The sequence below is a fragment of the Panthera tigris genome, chromosome B1, assembly GCF_018350195.1.
Source record: "Panthera tigris isolate Pti1 chromosome B1, P.tigris_Pti1_mat1.1, whole genome shotgun sequence".
Taxonomy (NCBI): Eukaryota; Metazoa; Chordata; class Mammalia; order Carnivora; family Felidae; genus Panthera; species Panthera tigris.
Genome location: NC_056663.1, coordinates 116,593,328 through 116,610,965, shown reverse-complemented (window position 1 = coordinate 116,610,965; position 17,638 = coordinate 116,593,328). Strand labels below are relative to the sequence as shown.

The 17,638-nt window shown below is 36.9% G+C and overlaps 1 protein-coding gene across 2 annotated transcripts in view; it reads right to left on the bottom strand.

Annotated features, from left to right (window-relative positions):
- Positions 1-3,198: 3,198 nt before the first annotated feature.
- Positions 3,199-17,638, bottom strand: part of PPA2 (inorganic pyrophosphatase 2) — a 90,567-nt gene continuing 76,127 nt past the window's right edge. For both annotated transcript variants that reach the window (XM_042984095.1, XM_042984094.1), the window contains 2 exons: positions 4,484-4,520; positions 3,199-3,415 (listed from right to left, as the gene is read on the bottom strand). Coding sequence is in view for 1 of the 2 variants with exons in the window: in XM_042984094.1 (XP_042840028.1) it covers positions 3,381-3,415; positions 4,484-4,520 (72 nt within the window). In the remaining variant the exon portion in view is untranslated. The remainder of the gene's footprint in view (positions 3,416-4,483; positions 4,521-17,638) is intronic.

Genomic DNA, 17,638 nt, shown 5'->3' with positions numbered 1-17,638 from the left:
CCTGTTGACGGTTTCAACTCCTCAGAGTCCGTCCCATCAGAAGCAGTGGCTCATCTCTCACTGTGCCTCAGGAAGACAGACGGCAGGTGTGGGGCTGGTGGGGTGTCCAAGTCTTAGGGCATCGGGCTCTCTGCTGTCAGCACAGAGGCTGCTTGGATCCTCTGTTCCCCCTTTTTCTGCCCCTCCTCTGTTCACACTCACTCTCACTCAAAAATAAATAAACATTAAAAAAAAAAGCACAAGGATGATGAAAAAAGATGCTACTCAGAAATTATAGGTGTGATCCACTGTATAAGACAGTAATAAGTAATAAAGATAAATGAGCAGTCACAAGACATACCTTTATCAGGATGCCTGGGTAGCTCAGTCGGTTAAGCATCTGACTTCAGCTCAGGTTATGATCTCAGTTTGTGGGTTCAAGCCCCATGTTAGGCTCTGACAGCTGAGAGCCTGGAGCCTGCTTCAGATTCTGTGTCTCCCTGTCTCTCTGCCCCTCTTCCACTTGCACGCTCTCTCTCTCAAAAATAAACATTAAAAAAAGACATATCTTTACCCATGACAATGCAATGAGCCCTCTTCCAGGGGCTATTAATGAGTACACAAACTGCTAAAAATACATGTAGTTCTTGATGGAGAAATGGCTTTTATGAAATTCAATGCACTCCTTCTGTAGAACAGTGGTGTGATATTAAATATACCATGTATAAAATAATTCTGTATTTAAAAAAACCTCATAAAAATTTCAATTTCAGACATTTGTAATAACAGTAAGTTTGAGAACAATGAATCGATAGTCTACCCACTTTTTCATAGCCACAGGAACTGGTTGTGGGTGTTACCTAACCCATCCATGGATCACTTTTGGTTTCCTAATTAGTTTTAGGCAATTTTAACAATGATTCACTCTATTTTTTCCCAGGAGTTTTCCTTTGTAACTATACAGTATAACATCTATTCAATTTACTTGTTCTCTGGGAAAGGGCTGGCGAAGATCAGATTAGCTCATTTGGAAGACACTATGAAATAGCCATTCAATTAAATATAACTGTCACCATTATAATGATGTCCATGTAGCAATGCAGACATTTATTAGAGAAAAATTAAAATTTAACATTATGTATTTTTTAAGACCATAACTATGCAAAATCATACACTATGAAGACAATTTTGATCAACCATACTGCAGTGAGCAAGGCTCACTAATCAGGCATCATCTAAGTGTCACGGACTTCCAGGAGCAAAGGAGTAAAGCAGGTGTGAGCTACCTCTCTAGACATGGCCTCTCTCTTCCAACTCTTGGGAGATTAATATGCCATATGCCAAGAGCCCAGTAATTTATCCTTTGATAATTTGGCTTATTGTTTACAACTACTGCAGTAACAGTTGTTCCTTATTTTCCCTTTTGGTGTTTTATTATTTCCACAACATAAAAAATCAATGTGTCAATAAATAAAATTAAAAACAACAGGTTCCCTCACATTTTTTGATGTCCTTCGAAGAAGTTTACACATTCCCAAAGATGTCTCAGGTGAACATTACTATGTCACCTGGGCTAATCACTTAAACTGTCCACACCTGTTTCCTCATCTGTGACAGGCATATTCTGGGATTCGCCTACATCCCACAGTGGCTGTATGTGAGAAGCAGCATGCACAGCAGGGTGGGAAAACCAGGATTTAATTTTTTTTTTTTTAACGTTTATTTTTGAGAAGAGAGAGACAGAGCATGAGCGGGGAAGGAGAGAGAAAGAGGGAGCCACAGAATCCGAAGCAGGCTCCAGGCTCTGAGCTGTTAGCACAGAGTCCGACGTGGGGCTCGAACTCACGGACTGCAAGATCATGACCTGAGCCGAAATTGGACGCTTAACCGACTGAGCCACCCAGGTGCCCCGGGAAAACACAGGATTTAGAGCCATGCAGTCAAGAGTTCTAATTCTGGCTGTGAACCTTACTGTGTGACCTCAAGCAAGTTATAGAACTTCTCAGAGCCTTAGTATGAAGTGGGCACTCTCCACCTTACAAGGGCATATGCACACAGGGCCCCTAAAACAGCACCTGATACACAACAGATGCTTAAGAAATGGTAGCTATTAGAACAGTGCTTTGTAAACCTCAAAGCACATTGTGCAAATACAGCATGCTCATAATGATAACAGAAAGGAAGGGGGAGAAAAGATGTGAACAGGATCAGCAAGGGAAGTACAGAACAGGGAGTGTGTGAACACAGTAGATGTGCTTGGGGAGGAGTCAGTGGCATGGCGTGGTTGGAGGGTGGGACTCCTGAGGAAATCAGTCTGGTTTTTATTCTCCAGAACATGGAAACCCCATTGAAGGCTTTCCGAGAAAAATATAACTGGGCAAGACCTATGCTTTAGGAAAATAACTGGAAATGTGGAGGATGGTATGAAAAGGAGAAAAGCCAGAGGCAGAACAACATGTTGAGGAGACAACAGGGCATGAAGTGGAGCTAGGCCAGTGAGGCTGAGGCAGAGGGCTCGGTCGGGGATGCATGGAGAAGAGCCGGGAAGCTGGTAAATGGAGCCAAGTGACCTGATGGGAAATCCAGCACAGTGTGGGTACAAAGGAATGGAGAGGGAAAAGCAACATTTAGATGATCTTCATCAACAAAGACAGGAGAAGGGAGGTTCAATATGATTCCAAGGGTTTGAGTGGGGGGCTAGGAGAATGTTAATTCCACTGTTGAAGGCCCCGGGAAGATAAGAGTACAGTTCCGGACCAGAGGGGTTGAAGGAATTTGAGGAGACATCCAACAGAGACCCCAGACGACAGACCTGGGCTTCTTTTGTAGATTTGGGTGTCGTCACCAGAGGGATGAGAATTGAAACTAAGGGGCCTGAGATTCAGAGAGTTTAGGCCCTCCAAAATACTAAGTTACAGGAAAGAACTTTCATAAATGTAAACACGTACACAGGACTAGTAAGAGGACACAGGTTGGCTAAAGAAAGTTTCCGCCAGCAACTTGCAAAAAGATAATATGGTGTGAAAATGAGAATAATATCTATACAAATCTATTAACTTACTAAATTTAAAAATTCTACATTAACCCATAGAAATAAAGCTAATAAAATGGTTGGGTTCCTTTGGAACCCAGAAATTAGTATAGTCAAAACTCACTGCTTCTAAATTTCTGCTATGAAATTAAACAAAATCTTCTTTTCATACCAATAAATACCCCAAATAATTCAAAAATTTCAGTTTATTTACATATTGTATATCTCAAAAGAAGTTGGGAAAAAAAATGAAGTTTTAACAGGAAGTCAGTGAATTCTCATAGCTCTGCTGGTCTCTAGCATTTGGGGAGAGGGAGTCGTGGAGTCCTTGGAGATTGGAATCTTGATGACAGAACTTCAAATGTTCCAGTCACTTGCCAAGGAAGTGCCATACTTGCTCTGTGTCTGAAATGGCGGAAGGGGGTGTCAGGGAAGGGGTAAACAGCAAGGGAGAGAGGGAGAGATGGAGGGAAGAGAAATTTCAGTTACACCTTGAGGAAGTATTTAGGCAGATAAAAACAATCATGAGCTTGCTATGACACACTTCCCTATTTAAAGTTATTCCGCTTTAAATCCCAAGTTCTCTCATTTGGCTCAAGCCTTATATAAAACTGGGCTAAACACTCCGGAGCCTTTCCATTTTATTTCCTACATTTTTCTGGATCATTTTAGTCTCTACTGAATAACACAGAAGTTAGTGCCCTAGCGTCAGCATGAAAGGTCTAGGGAAAAAACCCTGTATGGTAAAATTTGACTGCTTGTCAAATATCCAAAAAATGGAATAGTATTGCAGAGAAACAATCTGTTAGTTTCCCATATAAGGAATATAGCTTGCTTTCCCATGAAATGTCTATGGATTTGTTCTTTTCTAAACACCGTAGAACTTGACAGAGTAAACAGTTCTCATTTTTCCTCCAACTTTGCAAGCTGAATGCTCTTCTAATGTTTTATATTAAAACAAAGGGCCAAAAATTTTGCAAAGTTTCAAAGACAAATGATATGTGTCTATGCTTGTATTTTGAAATTTTTACTACAGAACATTTTTACTTGTTTCTCAAAACAGCTTCAAATAATGGCAACAAAAAATAAAGTTATTTTCCATCCTACGATAAACTGTGATTTTAAGATATTTATTTAAAATGAAAGATTCATTAAAGTGACAAGATAATTTAAAAAATCTTCCAAATTCAGATTACCTGGAGTCTCATTAAATTTATCAGAATTACCTGAAAATTTTCAGTACTTCACCAAAAGTCGCTAACATAATCAAACTACTGTCTAGCCTAAAAGCAGTAAATGTGCTCCTTCTCATTTTTTGAAATTACAAAATAAATGATTTCATTTGAAAATTTTAGTGACTATTTAAAAAGTTATTTTACTTGGTTTATATAACTTTCATTAATCTATTGTGCTTTTTTGTCTGGTTTCCACCACTATAAACACATCTAGCTCAAGAACCAAAATATACCATACCTTCTTCATTACTTTCCTTATTCGGTGACGAGGACACCTGAAAGATAAAGACAGAGATGAATCCCTGTTATGAATATTTAGATGTGGAAACTACACCCAGAACATTTGTTTTGTTTTGTATTTTTATGGAACTAGACAACAAAGTTTACAAGCAACGGTTCTCTAACCTGAAAAAAGGAAGTACTTCTCTTTGCCTTTAATTATCACTGCTTCTTCTTTTGGATAAACAAACCACAGACTCAGAGTCAAACAGAAAAAGCATGCTTGAAAATATTTCTCTCATTAACCCATGGGAACTACTGAGAATGTGAAGAGAAGAGAGAGAGGTTTCCTTTCAGTTGTTTCTTTGGCCGAGGACTAGGGGACACAAACCCAACACACACATTCATGGATACGTGAGGCACACACACACACATTGTGGAATTTATTTAGCTGTCTTCCAGAGCATTTAAATTAATTTTTCTGTTCATTTCCATGACTGGGCCAAGATTTTTAGAACAGATGCAGTATAATCTGTGATAGACAAGTTTGAAAGAAAAGCTTTTCTGAGATACCAGATTTTTTTCATAATTAAGAACAATACATTTTTTAGTTTTTTTTTTTTCTTTCATCTTGTTTTATTGAGAGATTCCCTCATCCACACAGAGGAATGCACAAAGCCCAAGGATAAACATCTATGCAGTCACCACCCAAGTCGAGAAATGGAATAGGCCAGGCCCTTCCCCAGTCATAACCTCTTTTCCCCTAGGGATAATCACTACCCAAATTTTGTAACACATTTCAGATTTCAAATTTAACAATCAACTTCTAATTCTAGTTCTCTGAATTTGCTCATCCTAAGTAGGAAAGATCTGCCTCTAACACTTGAGGTCTGGGGCAAAGGTACAAATGGAAGACCACATACCACACATGGTAATACTTAAAAGTTATAAATCAAGCTAACAAAATGATAAATTGAACATAAAGTATGTTCCATTCTATTATCTTGATAAATATACTTTTGTGATGACTTGGAAGCCTTGCTTGGCATTCTAGACACCTCAGAGACTGCCTGAACATAGCCGAGTAAGGAAGAGAGGCACAGGGCCCTCAGCCCACCCCACTTCTCTTCTTTCCTCAGGCTCCAGTCTGTATTGAGGGCCTCATTTGTGCAAGGGCAGAAACTCCAGGCCACAAACCTACACACTCCCTTCCTCCAAACAGCCACCCACTGGCCCCTGCAGAAATGATGCAAGCAAATGATTCACACAGGAATGAGCACAGAGCTGGGGAAATGCCCACAGAGGCTGTAGTAACAGGCTTGTAGCAACCTGGGCAAAGAATTCCAGGGTCTTGAGTAGCTAGAGGGTGGTATGGAACGGGCCGCTTGGCTCCTGGTGAATGCACAACTATGGTCCCCTGGTCTTGTGGGGAGGGATGTAACCGGATGAAGGCCAAAGCAGGACCCTCTACAAAGCAGAATGCAAAGTAGGGCTCTCCTTGCTTAGGTATAAGGGTACTATTAAGATCAAGTCAGTAAGGAAGAAAAACTTAAATTTCAGCAATATTAAAATAGTCCCTGTAATGATTAATGTGTTACCTTGGAGGGTGTTTTTAGCTGAGATTAACATTTAAATTGGTAAACTCTCAGTGAAGCAGACTGCCCTCTGTAATGTGGGTGGGCCTCAACTAATCAGTTGAAGGTATGAAAAGAACAAAAAGACCAGCCTCCCAAGCAAGAGGAAATTTTCCAGCGAACTGCCTTTGGACTTCCCCTGCATCACTGGCTCCCCTCTTGTCTCCAGCTTGCTGGCCTACTCAGATTTTGGACTTGTTAAGCCTCCATACTCACTTTTTACATATATCTACATATCCTATTGTTTTTTTGGAGAACCTTAATATATTCTCCTGAATCATAAATGGTTTCAAGTTATTTTTCCCTCTACTCTTTACGAAAAAGGCCAATCAAATATGCTTTATTTTCGGTCACAGAAAAATCAGGTAACAATGTAAATAAATAAAGAAGACCTCTGTATAATGTCATGTAAAACCTCCTTGAGATTTCCAAGTACTTCAAAAAAACAAAAATTCTATTCACCTTCCTAGCACAGAGAAAATGCTTAATCATGGTTGGTTTTGAGGATGATAGAACTTATGTAAAAATTGGGTATGAAAGCACCACCACAGTAATAAAAATTATACTGAGAGTAGGCCCTTGGGATTTGATGGTTCTGTTTTACTACACAGATTATAAAACAGAGTAACCTGTTTATTTCTTGGAAATTGGTATGCTCAGTCAACAGTGCAGGACATCTATCACAAAGTTTGTTGGAAAGTTAGCTGTTTATATTTCCTGTTTAGAATGGGCAGCTGTTTCTTGCTGGAGCTGCCAAACATTTCAGGGGAAGAAAACGTATGGTATACATACGTACATCAGAGACATGGAGAGTTTGGTTCCAAACCACTGCAATAAAGCAAATACTGCAATGAAGTGAGTCAAATGAATTTTTTGATTTCCTACTACGTAAGAAAGTATGTTTGCACTATAGTCTATTAAAATACAGTGTGCAATAGCATATCTAAAATAACAATGTACATACCTTAATTTTAAAATTACTGAGAAAAAATGCTAACTATCACCTAGGCTTTCAGCGAGTCAGTCTTTTTGTTGGTGGAAGGACCTGCCCTCACGTTACTGGCTGCTGACTGATCGTGGTGGTGGTTGCCGCAGGTTTGGGTGGCTGTAGCAATTTTTAAAACTAAGACAACAACGAAGTTTGCCACATTGATTGACTCCTCCGTTCATGAACAAGTTCTCTGTAGCATGTGATGCTGTTTGATAGCATATTACCTACAGTAGAACTTCTTTCAAAACAGGAGTCAGTATTCTCAAACCCTGCCCCTGGCTTTATCAACTGAATATATGTAATATTCTAAATCCTTTACTGTCATTTCAAACATCTTTAAAGCATCTTCAGCAGGAACAGATTCCATTCCAAGAAAACACTTTCTTGGCTCATCCATAAAAAGCAACTCATCCATTCAACTTTTATCATGAGATTGTAGCAATTCAGTCACATCTTCAAACTCCACTTATAATTCTAGCTCTCTTGCTATTTCTACCACATCTGTAGTTACTTCCTCCACTGAAGTCTTGAGCCCTCAAAGTCATCCATGAGGGTTGGAATCGACTTCTTCCAAATTATGACTTCTTCCTATGAATCATAATGTATTTAATGATGTCTAGAATGGTGAATCCTTTCCAGGTTTTCAATTTACTTTGCCCAGATCCGTTAGAGGAACCACTTATCTATGGCAGCTACAGCCTTATGAAATTTTTTTTTTAAGTTTTATTTTTATTTTGAGAGAGAGACAGCCTGAGTGGAGGAGGGGCAGAAAGACAGAATCCCAAGCAGGTCCCGGGCTGCCAGTGCAGAGCCAGATGTGGGGCTCAAACTCATGAAACTGTGAAATCATGACCCAAGCCGAAACCAAGAGTCGGACACTTAACTGACTGAGCCACCCAGGTCCCGTGAAATGTATTTCTTAAATGTTAAGACTTGAAAGTCGAAACTACTCCTTTGATCCATGCACTGCAGAGTGCATGTTGTGTCAGCAGACACAAAAACAACATGAATCTCACTGTATAGCTCTGTTGGCACTCTTGGGGGACCAGGTGCATTGTCAATGAGTGATAATATTTTGAAAAGTCTTTTTCTAAACAGTAGGTCTCAACAGTGGGCTAAAATATTCAGCAAACCATATTGTACACAGACGTGCTGTCATTCAGGCTTTGTTGTCCCATTTACAGAACACAGACAGAGTAGATTTAGCCTAATTCTTAAGGGCTGAAGGATGTGGGGGATGGCAATAAAGTCACCAGCTCCATTAGCCTATTCTTTGAAACTTTGAAAGCCAGGCACTGACTTCTCCTCTTTGGCTCTGACAGTTTTAGATGGCAGCACCTTCCAAAAGAAGGCTGTTTAATCCACACTGAAAATCTGTTGTTTAATGTAGCCACTCTCATATTTTAGCTAGACTTTCTGGGTAACATGTTGCAGCTGCCTTTACCTTTAACTTCTGTGTTATGGAGAGGTTTCTTTCCTAAAACCTCATGAAGCCACCCCCGCTAGCTTCCAACTTTTTTTCTGCAGCTTCCTCAGCTCTGAATTTACAAAATTCAGAAAAGTTAGGGCCTTGCCCTGGATCACGCTTTAGCTTAAGGGAATGTTGTGGCTGGTTTGATCTTCTATCCAGACCCCTCAAACTTTCTGTTTCATCAATAAGGCTGTTTTGCTTTATCATTTGGTTGTTCACGGGAGTAGCCTTCAAGAACTTTTCCTTTGTGCTCGCAATTAGGGTAATTTTATGAAGCAAGAGGCCTACCTTTCGGCCTGTCTTGGCTTTCAACATGTGCATTCTCCGTGAAGCTTTATCGTTTTTAACTTCTGATTTAAAATGGAAGATGTGCGACTCTTCCTTTCACTGGAACACCTGGAGGCCACTGTAGGGTTATTAATTGGCCTAATTTCAATATTGTGTTTCAGGCAATAGAAAAGCCTCTCTATGGGCCAGATGGGAACAGCCAGACAGTGGAACAGTCAGAACGCAGATAACATTTATCCGTTAAGTTCACCATTTCATATGAGTGTGGTTTGTGGCACCCCAAAACAATTACAAGAGTAATATCAGAGTTCACTAATCACAGATCACCATAACAAATGTAATAATAAAAAAGTCTGAAATATTGTGAGAATTACCAAAATATGACACAGACACAAAGTGAGCAAATGCTTTTAGAAAAATGGCACCAATACACTTGCTCAACACAGTTACCACAAACCTCAGTATGAGTACGATGTAGTATCTGTGAAGCACAATAAAGTGAACTGCAATAAAAGGAGGTATGCCTGTACAAAATAGAACACTTGGGCAACTCCTCATTAGCCTCAGGAAAGAAATGGACAAACTACTCTAGCAGAAACATCATCCCATTTTATTTTAAAAATAATTTCTGGAATGTTCTTATAACTTCATTCTTTTTAAAAGATCATTTCTACTTTTAAGTAATCTCCACACCCAACATGGGGCTCGAAATCACAAACCCAAGATCAAGAGCCGCATGCTCTACCGACTGAGCCAGCCAGGTGCCCTCTTATTTCTTCATTCTTAAAATATATTTCTTGGTCCGTAAAAATATTCAGTATGCACAAAGCTTTGTATAAAAGAAAACAATCATCACAAGTCTAGAACTCAGAGATAAGAACTATTATAGTTTCAAGGTCATTTTTTTAACCTTTTTCCATGTTAACTCATGCCAAAAGAGAGATGGATATTTAAATTTGAAAACAACAAGGGGTGCATGATACACAGCCACTACTATTTCATTCTTCACCTAGTCAATGGCCTCCTGATTCATAAACATGACAACAAACTACACCTTCTTACAGGAAGTGGAGTAACTAAGAGAAGCACCTAAAACTGACCCAATCCCAATTCTGTCAGGTGTCCCCATCACTACATCTTCATGGTTAGAAACATACAAAGGATTTTCAGTTACTTACTGGAAAAATGTGGGCACCCTCTAATAATCCAATACAAATTCTCCACAAAAGAGTATTATTTTATACTCTTATTTCAAAATACTATCTTCTCCCCTTTTCCCACTCCAAAAATACTTCCTCATGAATATTAGTATATTTGATTTCTTTCAAACTAATCTACAGTTTGCATTACCAAAGTATGTCTTTTTCTTTGACCCATCAAAGAAAGCTTACTCTAGCCTCTATCCCTATTCATGCATAAACTATATTTTGAGTTGATACGAACCATTAATAAAACTGCTCTGTACTTAGTGTTTCTCCTTCTAAAAAGCCCACTAGGTCCCTACGAGCATCTTTCACTCCAGGTTACATTTGTTCAAACTGACTAACACGATACACCGATTGAAACAATATAAAATTGTGCTTTTACTATATGAGTTGATATTCTTTCACTTTATTATTATAAGGGTTCAAAATTAAAGGGAAAAAAAGTTCCCGGTTTTTCATTCAGGTATAACAGGGTTTTTGGTTGAATTATATTTCCAAAGTTCATAGGGCAGTTGCTCTACATTAATTTTACTTTTATATTCCTTTTCTGATTTTTGCTTTAGAAATCCAGCAAAATATGACCAATTCTTAGTTATCCAGAGACAAAATGTAGAAGTATTTTAAGTCGTGTAAGTTTAATCTACTGCCTCTCCCTTTCAATAATGTATGCAATTGGCTAGAATCTAACAAAATGGTTGATTTTATTTTAATTTCTCTTGTCCAGGAACACCTAGGTGGCTCAGTCAGTTGAGCATCCAACCTTGGGATCATGACCTGGGCCGGAATCAAGAGATGAACACTCAACTGACTGAGCCATCCAAGTGCCCCACTTTTATTTTTTAGAGAGAATATATTTTTAAGTAAAGTAGAAAAATCCCCCTTTTCCTTCTCCTTCCAAGTACTACTCATTGTGCATCCATGAACCATCACCACTGCCATCTCTAAGCTTTGTGTGCTCCAGCTTTACCTGAGACTGCTTTTAGGGGAAACCTGGCCATGTGAAAGCAAAAACAAACACTGCAGCTGCTAAGACTTCTCTGAGAGGCACTCTCTCATCCCAGTTCCAGAAGTTTCTAGTGCCTTCCATCACTCCTATGAGCTAAAGATTCACAGTCTCATGAGATTGGTCCCCTGCAACTGAGCAGGAGTGTGCTTATTCTCATTGCCCTGAATCCTAGATTCTAAGAATTTTAATCCCCATGGCTACCAGGGTGTAGAGGATCTGAGGCAGGTCTAGGAATTTCTTTAACAAAGAGTGTGGTTCTTTGTCGCCCTACATGTACTGAGTTTGTGTGTGCCACCTCACAAAGTTCTTTTTTTATTCCCCCAGTAAAATGACTAATTTCACCAAATATTTAAAAACCTTACAAATTACCCAATTCAGACATTCCCCAATCCATTTCCTCAGAGAGCAGATTACAAGGAAAGTGCTTAAATAAAAGCATGTGGGAGAATTCTGGGTAAAAATTCCCAGATGGGAAAAGTAGTTAAGTATTAGAATAAGTTGTTATATTGTGGAACCTAATTTCTTCTCTTTCCCTCTCCTCTTCTTCCTGTTTAAGTCTCTGAATATAAGACTAATTCTCACTGAATAATTTATATTAGTCACAATGACTTACAATACCCAACAATGGAATGGGCTATCCCATGAGGGAGTATAACACTGGAAATACTCAAGAGGCTGGAATAGAAGGGATTTTTCTCTATGTGGTCAATTTAACTCAACAACATTAATGCCAAGTAACAGTAAAATCAACGTTTATTGAATACTTTCTGTTTCACATTTTACCTGGATTATCTCATTCAGTTCTCTACACTAACTCTTGTAAGAAAGATATTATTATTAGCTCCATTTTATAAATAAAGAAACCAGGCATAAACAAGTTAAATAATTTGCTTTAAGTTACAAGTGACAGACCTGGGATTTGGACCTAGACAGCCTGACTCCAGAACAAACCTTTTTTTTTTCCTGTTAAAAATTTCCTTGGACTAACTCTGACATGAAACAAACTGTGCATACTATATTTATAGCATGTAGTTCTGACACATGTACACACTCATAAAGTCATTATCACAATCAAGATAATAAATATATTCACCATCATCCCCAATTTCTTCCTGTCCCTGTAAGAGAAATTGTAAAATCTTTCCTTCCTGGCTCTCTCCCAAACTCTCCAACCAATGATGTTTTGTGTCATCATACATTAGCATTTACATTTCCTAAAATTGTATATAAATGGTATGATATAATATATATATGTATGTCTGCCTTTTTTCGCTCAACATTTTTTTTGAAACTCAGCCATGTTATAGCACAGATCAAATATTCATTTCTTTTTATTGCTGAGCAGTATTCCCATGCTTAACATACACTCTGAATATACCACAATTCATCCATCCATTCATCTGTTGATCGACATTTGGGCTGTTTCCAGTTTTTGTCTATTACAAATAAAGCTGATATAAACATTTGTGTATAAGTGTTTTTGTATGGACATATACTTCCATTTCTCTTGGGTAAATATCTAAAAGTGGAATGGCTAGATCTTATGGTAGGTAGATATTTAACTTCTCAAGAAAATGCCAAACTGTTTTCCACAGTGGTTGTATCATTTTTCATTCCAACCAGCAGACTATGGAAGTACCTCCACATTCATGTCAACAACTGGGATGGCCAATCTCTTAAATTTTTAGCTATTCTAAAAAGTGTGCATAAGCATGTCACTGTGGTTTTTAATTTGCATTTTCTTAATGATTAGTCAAGTTAAGCATCATCTCATGTGTTTTCAGTATGTCTTCTTTGGTAAAGTGACCATTTGCACATTTCCTTTGGAGGTGAGGGGATGGTTTATCTTCTTATTAATGAATTGTGAGAGTTCTTTATTCTAATACAAGTCCCTTTATCAGGTATATGATTTTCAAATATTTTCTTATACTATGTGGCTTCTTTTCATTCTCTTAAGAGTATTTTTTACAGAACAGAAAACTTTAATTTTGGTGAAATCTAATTTACCATTTTAAAAAATAGGTTATGCTTTTAGTGCCATATCTAAAAAACTTTGCCTAACTACCCAAGATCAAAATAGGTTTATAGTTTTAGGTTTTAAATTTTGGTCTAGGATACATTTTAGACAATTATCATATAAAGTGCAAGGTATGGACTGAAGTGAGGTTTCTTTGGTACCCTATGGAATAACCAACTGTTCAAGTCCTACTTATTTAAAAGATTATCATTTTGAAAATCAGTTGTGCACATACATGTAGGTCTATTTCTGTATTTAATTCCATTCATTTCTTTGTCTAGTTTTACCCCATTACTCAGCTCTCTTGATTATTGTAGTTTTATAAAATATCTTGAAAAAAGGAAATTACTATTCCAACTTTCTTCTTCATAAGGTTGTTTATTCAAGGTCTCTGGTATTTATATATATATGAGTTTATTAATTTGTAAAAAAAAGTGTATTAGAATTTGATGTTGCACTGAATTTATAGATCAAAATTTGAGGAGAACTGACACAACAATGTTGCATCTTCCAACCTATATCTTTCCATTTATTTAGTTTTCCGATTTCTGTTGGCAATGCTTTATAGGTCACAGGTTCTTCACATATTTTTTCCAGTGTTTTCCCTAAGTGTTTCATATTTTTGATGCCATTATAAACAATGTATTTATTTTGTTTCCAATTGTGTATTGCCAGCATATACAAATATAATAGTTTGTTGTATAGTGATCTTGTATCCTGTAACAAACTTGCTAAAGTCACTTATTCTAGTAGCTTTCAGGTAGATTTTATTGAACATTCTACAGAGACATTCACCTCATCTTCCTTTACAAGTTGGATGCCTCTTCCTTCTTTTTAATGCACTGGCTAGAACCTATAATGCTGAATAAAAGTAGTGGGAGCTAACTAGGCCAAGCATTATGCTTATGGAAAGGTTTCTTAAGTACCCATTTAATTTGTTTATGCCTATTTCTTCTTCAGGGAATTTTGGTAGTCAGTGTATTTTGAGGAATCTGTCCATTTCATCAAAGTTGTCAAATTTACTGGTGTAAAGTTTTTCACAGTATTTTCCTTTTATTCTCCTAATGACTGTCACAATCAGCAGTGATGTCACTTGTCTCATTCCTGACAATGAAGACTTGTCTTCTCTCTTTTCTTTCCTGATCATTCTGGCCAAAGATGTATCAATTTTACTGATCATTTAAAAAAAAAAATAGCTTTTAGTTTTATTAATTTTTTCTATTGTTTTCCTAGGCATACAAATTTTTAAAGCTATGAATACCTCAAACAAGCAAAAAAAGAAGACATAACACATATCTACTCCCTACACTTTTAAAATAGTAACATTATTTCAGAAACTTTACAACTGAAGTCTTTTTCTCCGTACTCATCAGAAATAAAGATATTTATTTTCCTTCTCAGAAGTAACTTCTAACCACCATGCTAACACTGGTGTTTACTATTCTTATTTATGTTTCTAAAATGTGAAGACCATATCTGTCCGTATTCATTAAAAACATACGGTACTGCCTTGGGTGTTTTGCATACTATGAACTATGTATGCCTTGGTGCAAAAGCTTTTCTGCCCAACACCGCACTTTCAGGTTTTATCCATGTAGTCACATGGTTCTAATTTACCTATTTCACCTATGGCATGGTATTGCACCACAGAAATAAACTATAGTTTATTTACCCAGCTTTTATCCATAGACATTTATTCAGTTTCCAATTTTCCCACATCTGATCATATTAGTGTCTCTAAAGAATGTGTACACAGAAGGGTAATTTCTGATGGTGGATTATAAGTATCTTCAACTTCACTTACAATGACTTAATTGCTCTTCAAAGTGGCTGTACCAATTTATATTCCCATCAAACATATCAACAAGTATGAGAGGTCTCCTTTCCTCACTTGCTTAAAAACACTTGGAAAATAAGACTTCTAAACGTTTGCAAACCTGATAACCATGAAATTGTATTGTGTCTTAGCGTCATCTCATTGATTATTGGTGAGATACAGCAAATTTTTACAGGTTTACTGGCCATTTAAGAATCCTCTTTTGTGACCTGTCCATTAATATTGTTTGCCCATTTTTATCTGACTAGGTTATCTTTTTCTTGTTGATCTGAACAAGTTGTTAAATCTTTTGTCATTTATATGCAAAGATCTTCTCCCAATCAATGGCTTATGTTTTAACTTATTTTATGGTCTCTTATAACTGTTTACAGGGTTTTTCTTTTTTAACTTCATTTAAATTTATCAATCCCTTCCACGTTATTGCTGGCCCTTTACTATTCCATATAAATTTCAGTATCATCCTGTCAAATTCAATTAAAAACCCAATTAGGATTCTGATTGAAAATAAACTGACTTCATTAACTAATATGGGAGAAATTGCCATTTTCATAATTAACTATTCTTTATAACTGTTATAAGTATATTCGTTTTCTAGTTTTTAACTCGTTACATATACTTTTCTATTTGCACTTTTCCATTGAATCTTGATTTAATATCGATAATTTATATCTTCAACAAAACTGTCAATTCATCTGTTTAGAAAGGTATTGCCAAAAGCATCTGATAGTATTCCCATCTGATTATTTAAATATCTCCTATGTCCATAATTCTGTCTGTAATTCTTGATATATTTATTTGTGCTTCTCTTTCATCATTCTTCCTATAATAGTTTTGTTTATATTATTATTCTTTTAAAAATGTTTATTTTTGAGAGAGTGCAAGCAAGGGAGGGGCTGAGGTGGGGGGGCAGAGGATCTGAAGCAGGCTCCTCGCCAACAGCAGTGAGCCAATGTGGGGCTTGAACTCATGAACCATGAAATCATGACATGAGCCAAAGTCAGATGCTCAACCAACTGAGCCACCCAGGTGCCCCTATATTATTATTCTTAAAGAAAGAAACCCGGCTTTTAACTGATCCTTGCCATTATCTGTTTTCTTTCATTAAATATTTGCTCTACTCTGTAATTTCCTTTCTTATAATATTAAAAGATAAGAAAAAGAACAGAGTAACTATTGAGTTCAATGTTTAGTCTCTCAATTTTCTTCATTTCTGCTATATCATTTTACTGCTCTCAAAAACTATTTTTGCTGCATTGCACAAGCTTTGACATATACTGACCCATTTGTCATTCAACTTTAAGTATTTTATAATTTCTTATAATTCATTTCTTTGAGGCATGACTTATTCAGAAGTGGTTTTAGTTTCCAAACATATGGATTTGGATTTCTTTTCTTTTAATATTTTCATAGCTGATTGGTAACTTTACTGTAGACAGAGAATGTTGTCATTTTTTGCAACTTGCTTTGTGGGCTAATACTCAATTTTTAAAAGTGTCCACATGTACTATATATATGGACTGAGTAATAACATATGTCTGTTAGGTTAAGCTTGTAAACTTTGTTTCAATCTTCTCAACATATTTTCAAAAAATATTTACATAAAGGATCCTAAAAACAGTATCTTAAATCCCAGTAGTCAAATAAGCTGTCATTAATAGCAACTAATATTAGATATGAAAGACAAATTACATCATGTATGCATATACATATACAAACACACATCTGTTCCCTATAAATGTTCTGCACCTTGCTCCTGGAAACGAAACGAAGCCCCAATTGCTAGTCACATGGTCCTCAAGAATTGGGAAGGAATCCCATATTTTTTGGCTGTAAAGTCACATAAATGTTAAAAAACGCTTGACACAATATTCCAAAACACACAACTGGATGGTCTTGTGGTTGAACTGTGACAGGACGTTAGTCCTGTTGTCAGAGACCCACGTTGTGGCCTGGACACCCAGTAAGAGGGCAGTGCTCTCTGCCTCTGAAGATCCCCAGTGCAATGAGATCTGCACAACATCCTCATTCTGACACAGCTTGGCCTTTCATGATTGTAATACATTCAAACATCTATATTCATAAACAACATCCCATAATTCTTCTGATCATTTCTATTCTCATCTTCCTCAGAGCCACTACCCTTAAGATCTCTGCCCTAAGCATGGCAAACGACTGCTGTAGATATTTTCCAAGTTGTTTTTCAAATGCTTCCACATAATACTCATCAGGTTGTTGGCTTTTATTTTTTCTTGGTAATAATGACAATATTTTTTCTAACTGATCTGTACATATTGTCAAGTGACTACTTAATGGTCATTTTTTTTTTTTTTCCTTTTTCGGTCTCAATGCTACTACATTAAATTGTGCTCAATACATATTCACAAGTATATACTTCCTGCAACAGTTCTGTTAATCACTCAAAAGTTTAATCCATTTTTTTTCTTTTTTGTATTTTAAAACTATCCATTCACCAAAGCAGTTAATTTATCCTAAAATATCACCTAATCAACTGATCCTGAATATTCTATCAACATAGATCTTGTTGATTAAACTTGTTAGAATGAGTTCATTCATTCTGAGCCTGCCAATAAACTCTGGAGTTACAATTTGATTCCACACAATTCCAGGACTGCTGTGGTCAGGATATGATGAAGTTTGATGGGTAACTTGAACATCTTAATTTTTTTGAGCAACCAAAGAAAAACTTGGTTTGACATCAGTGCAA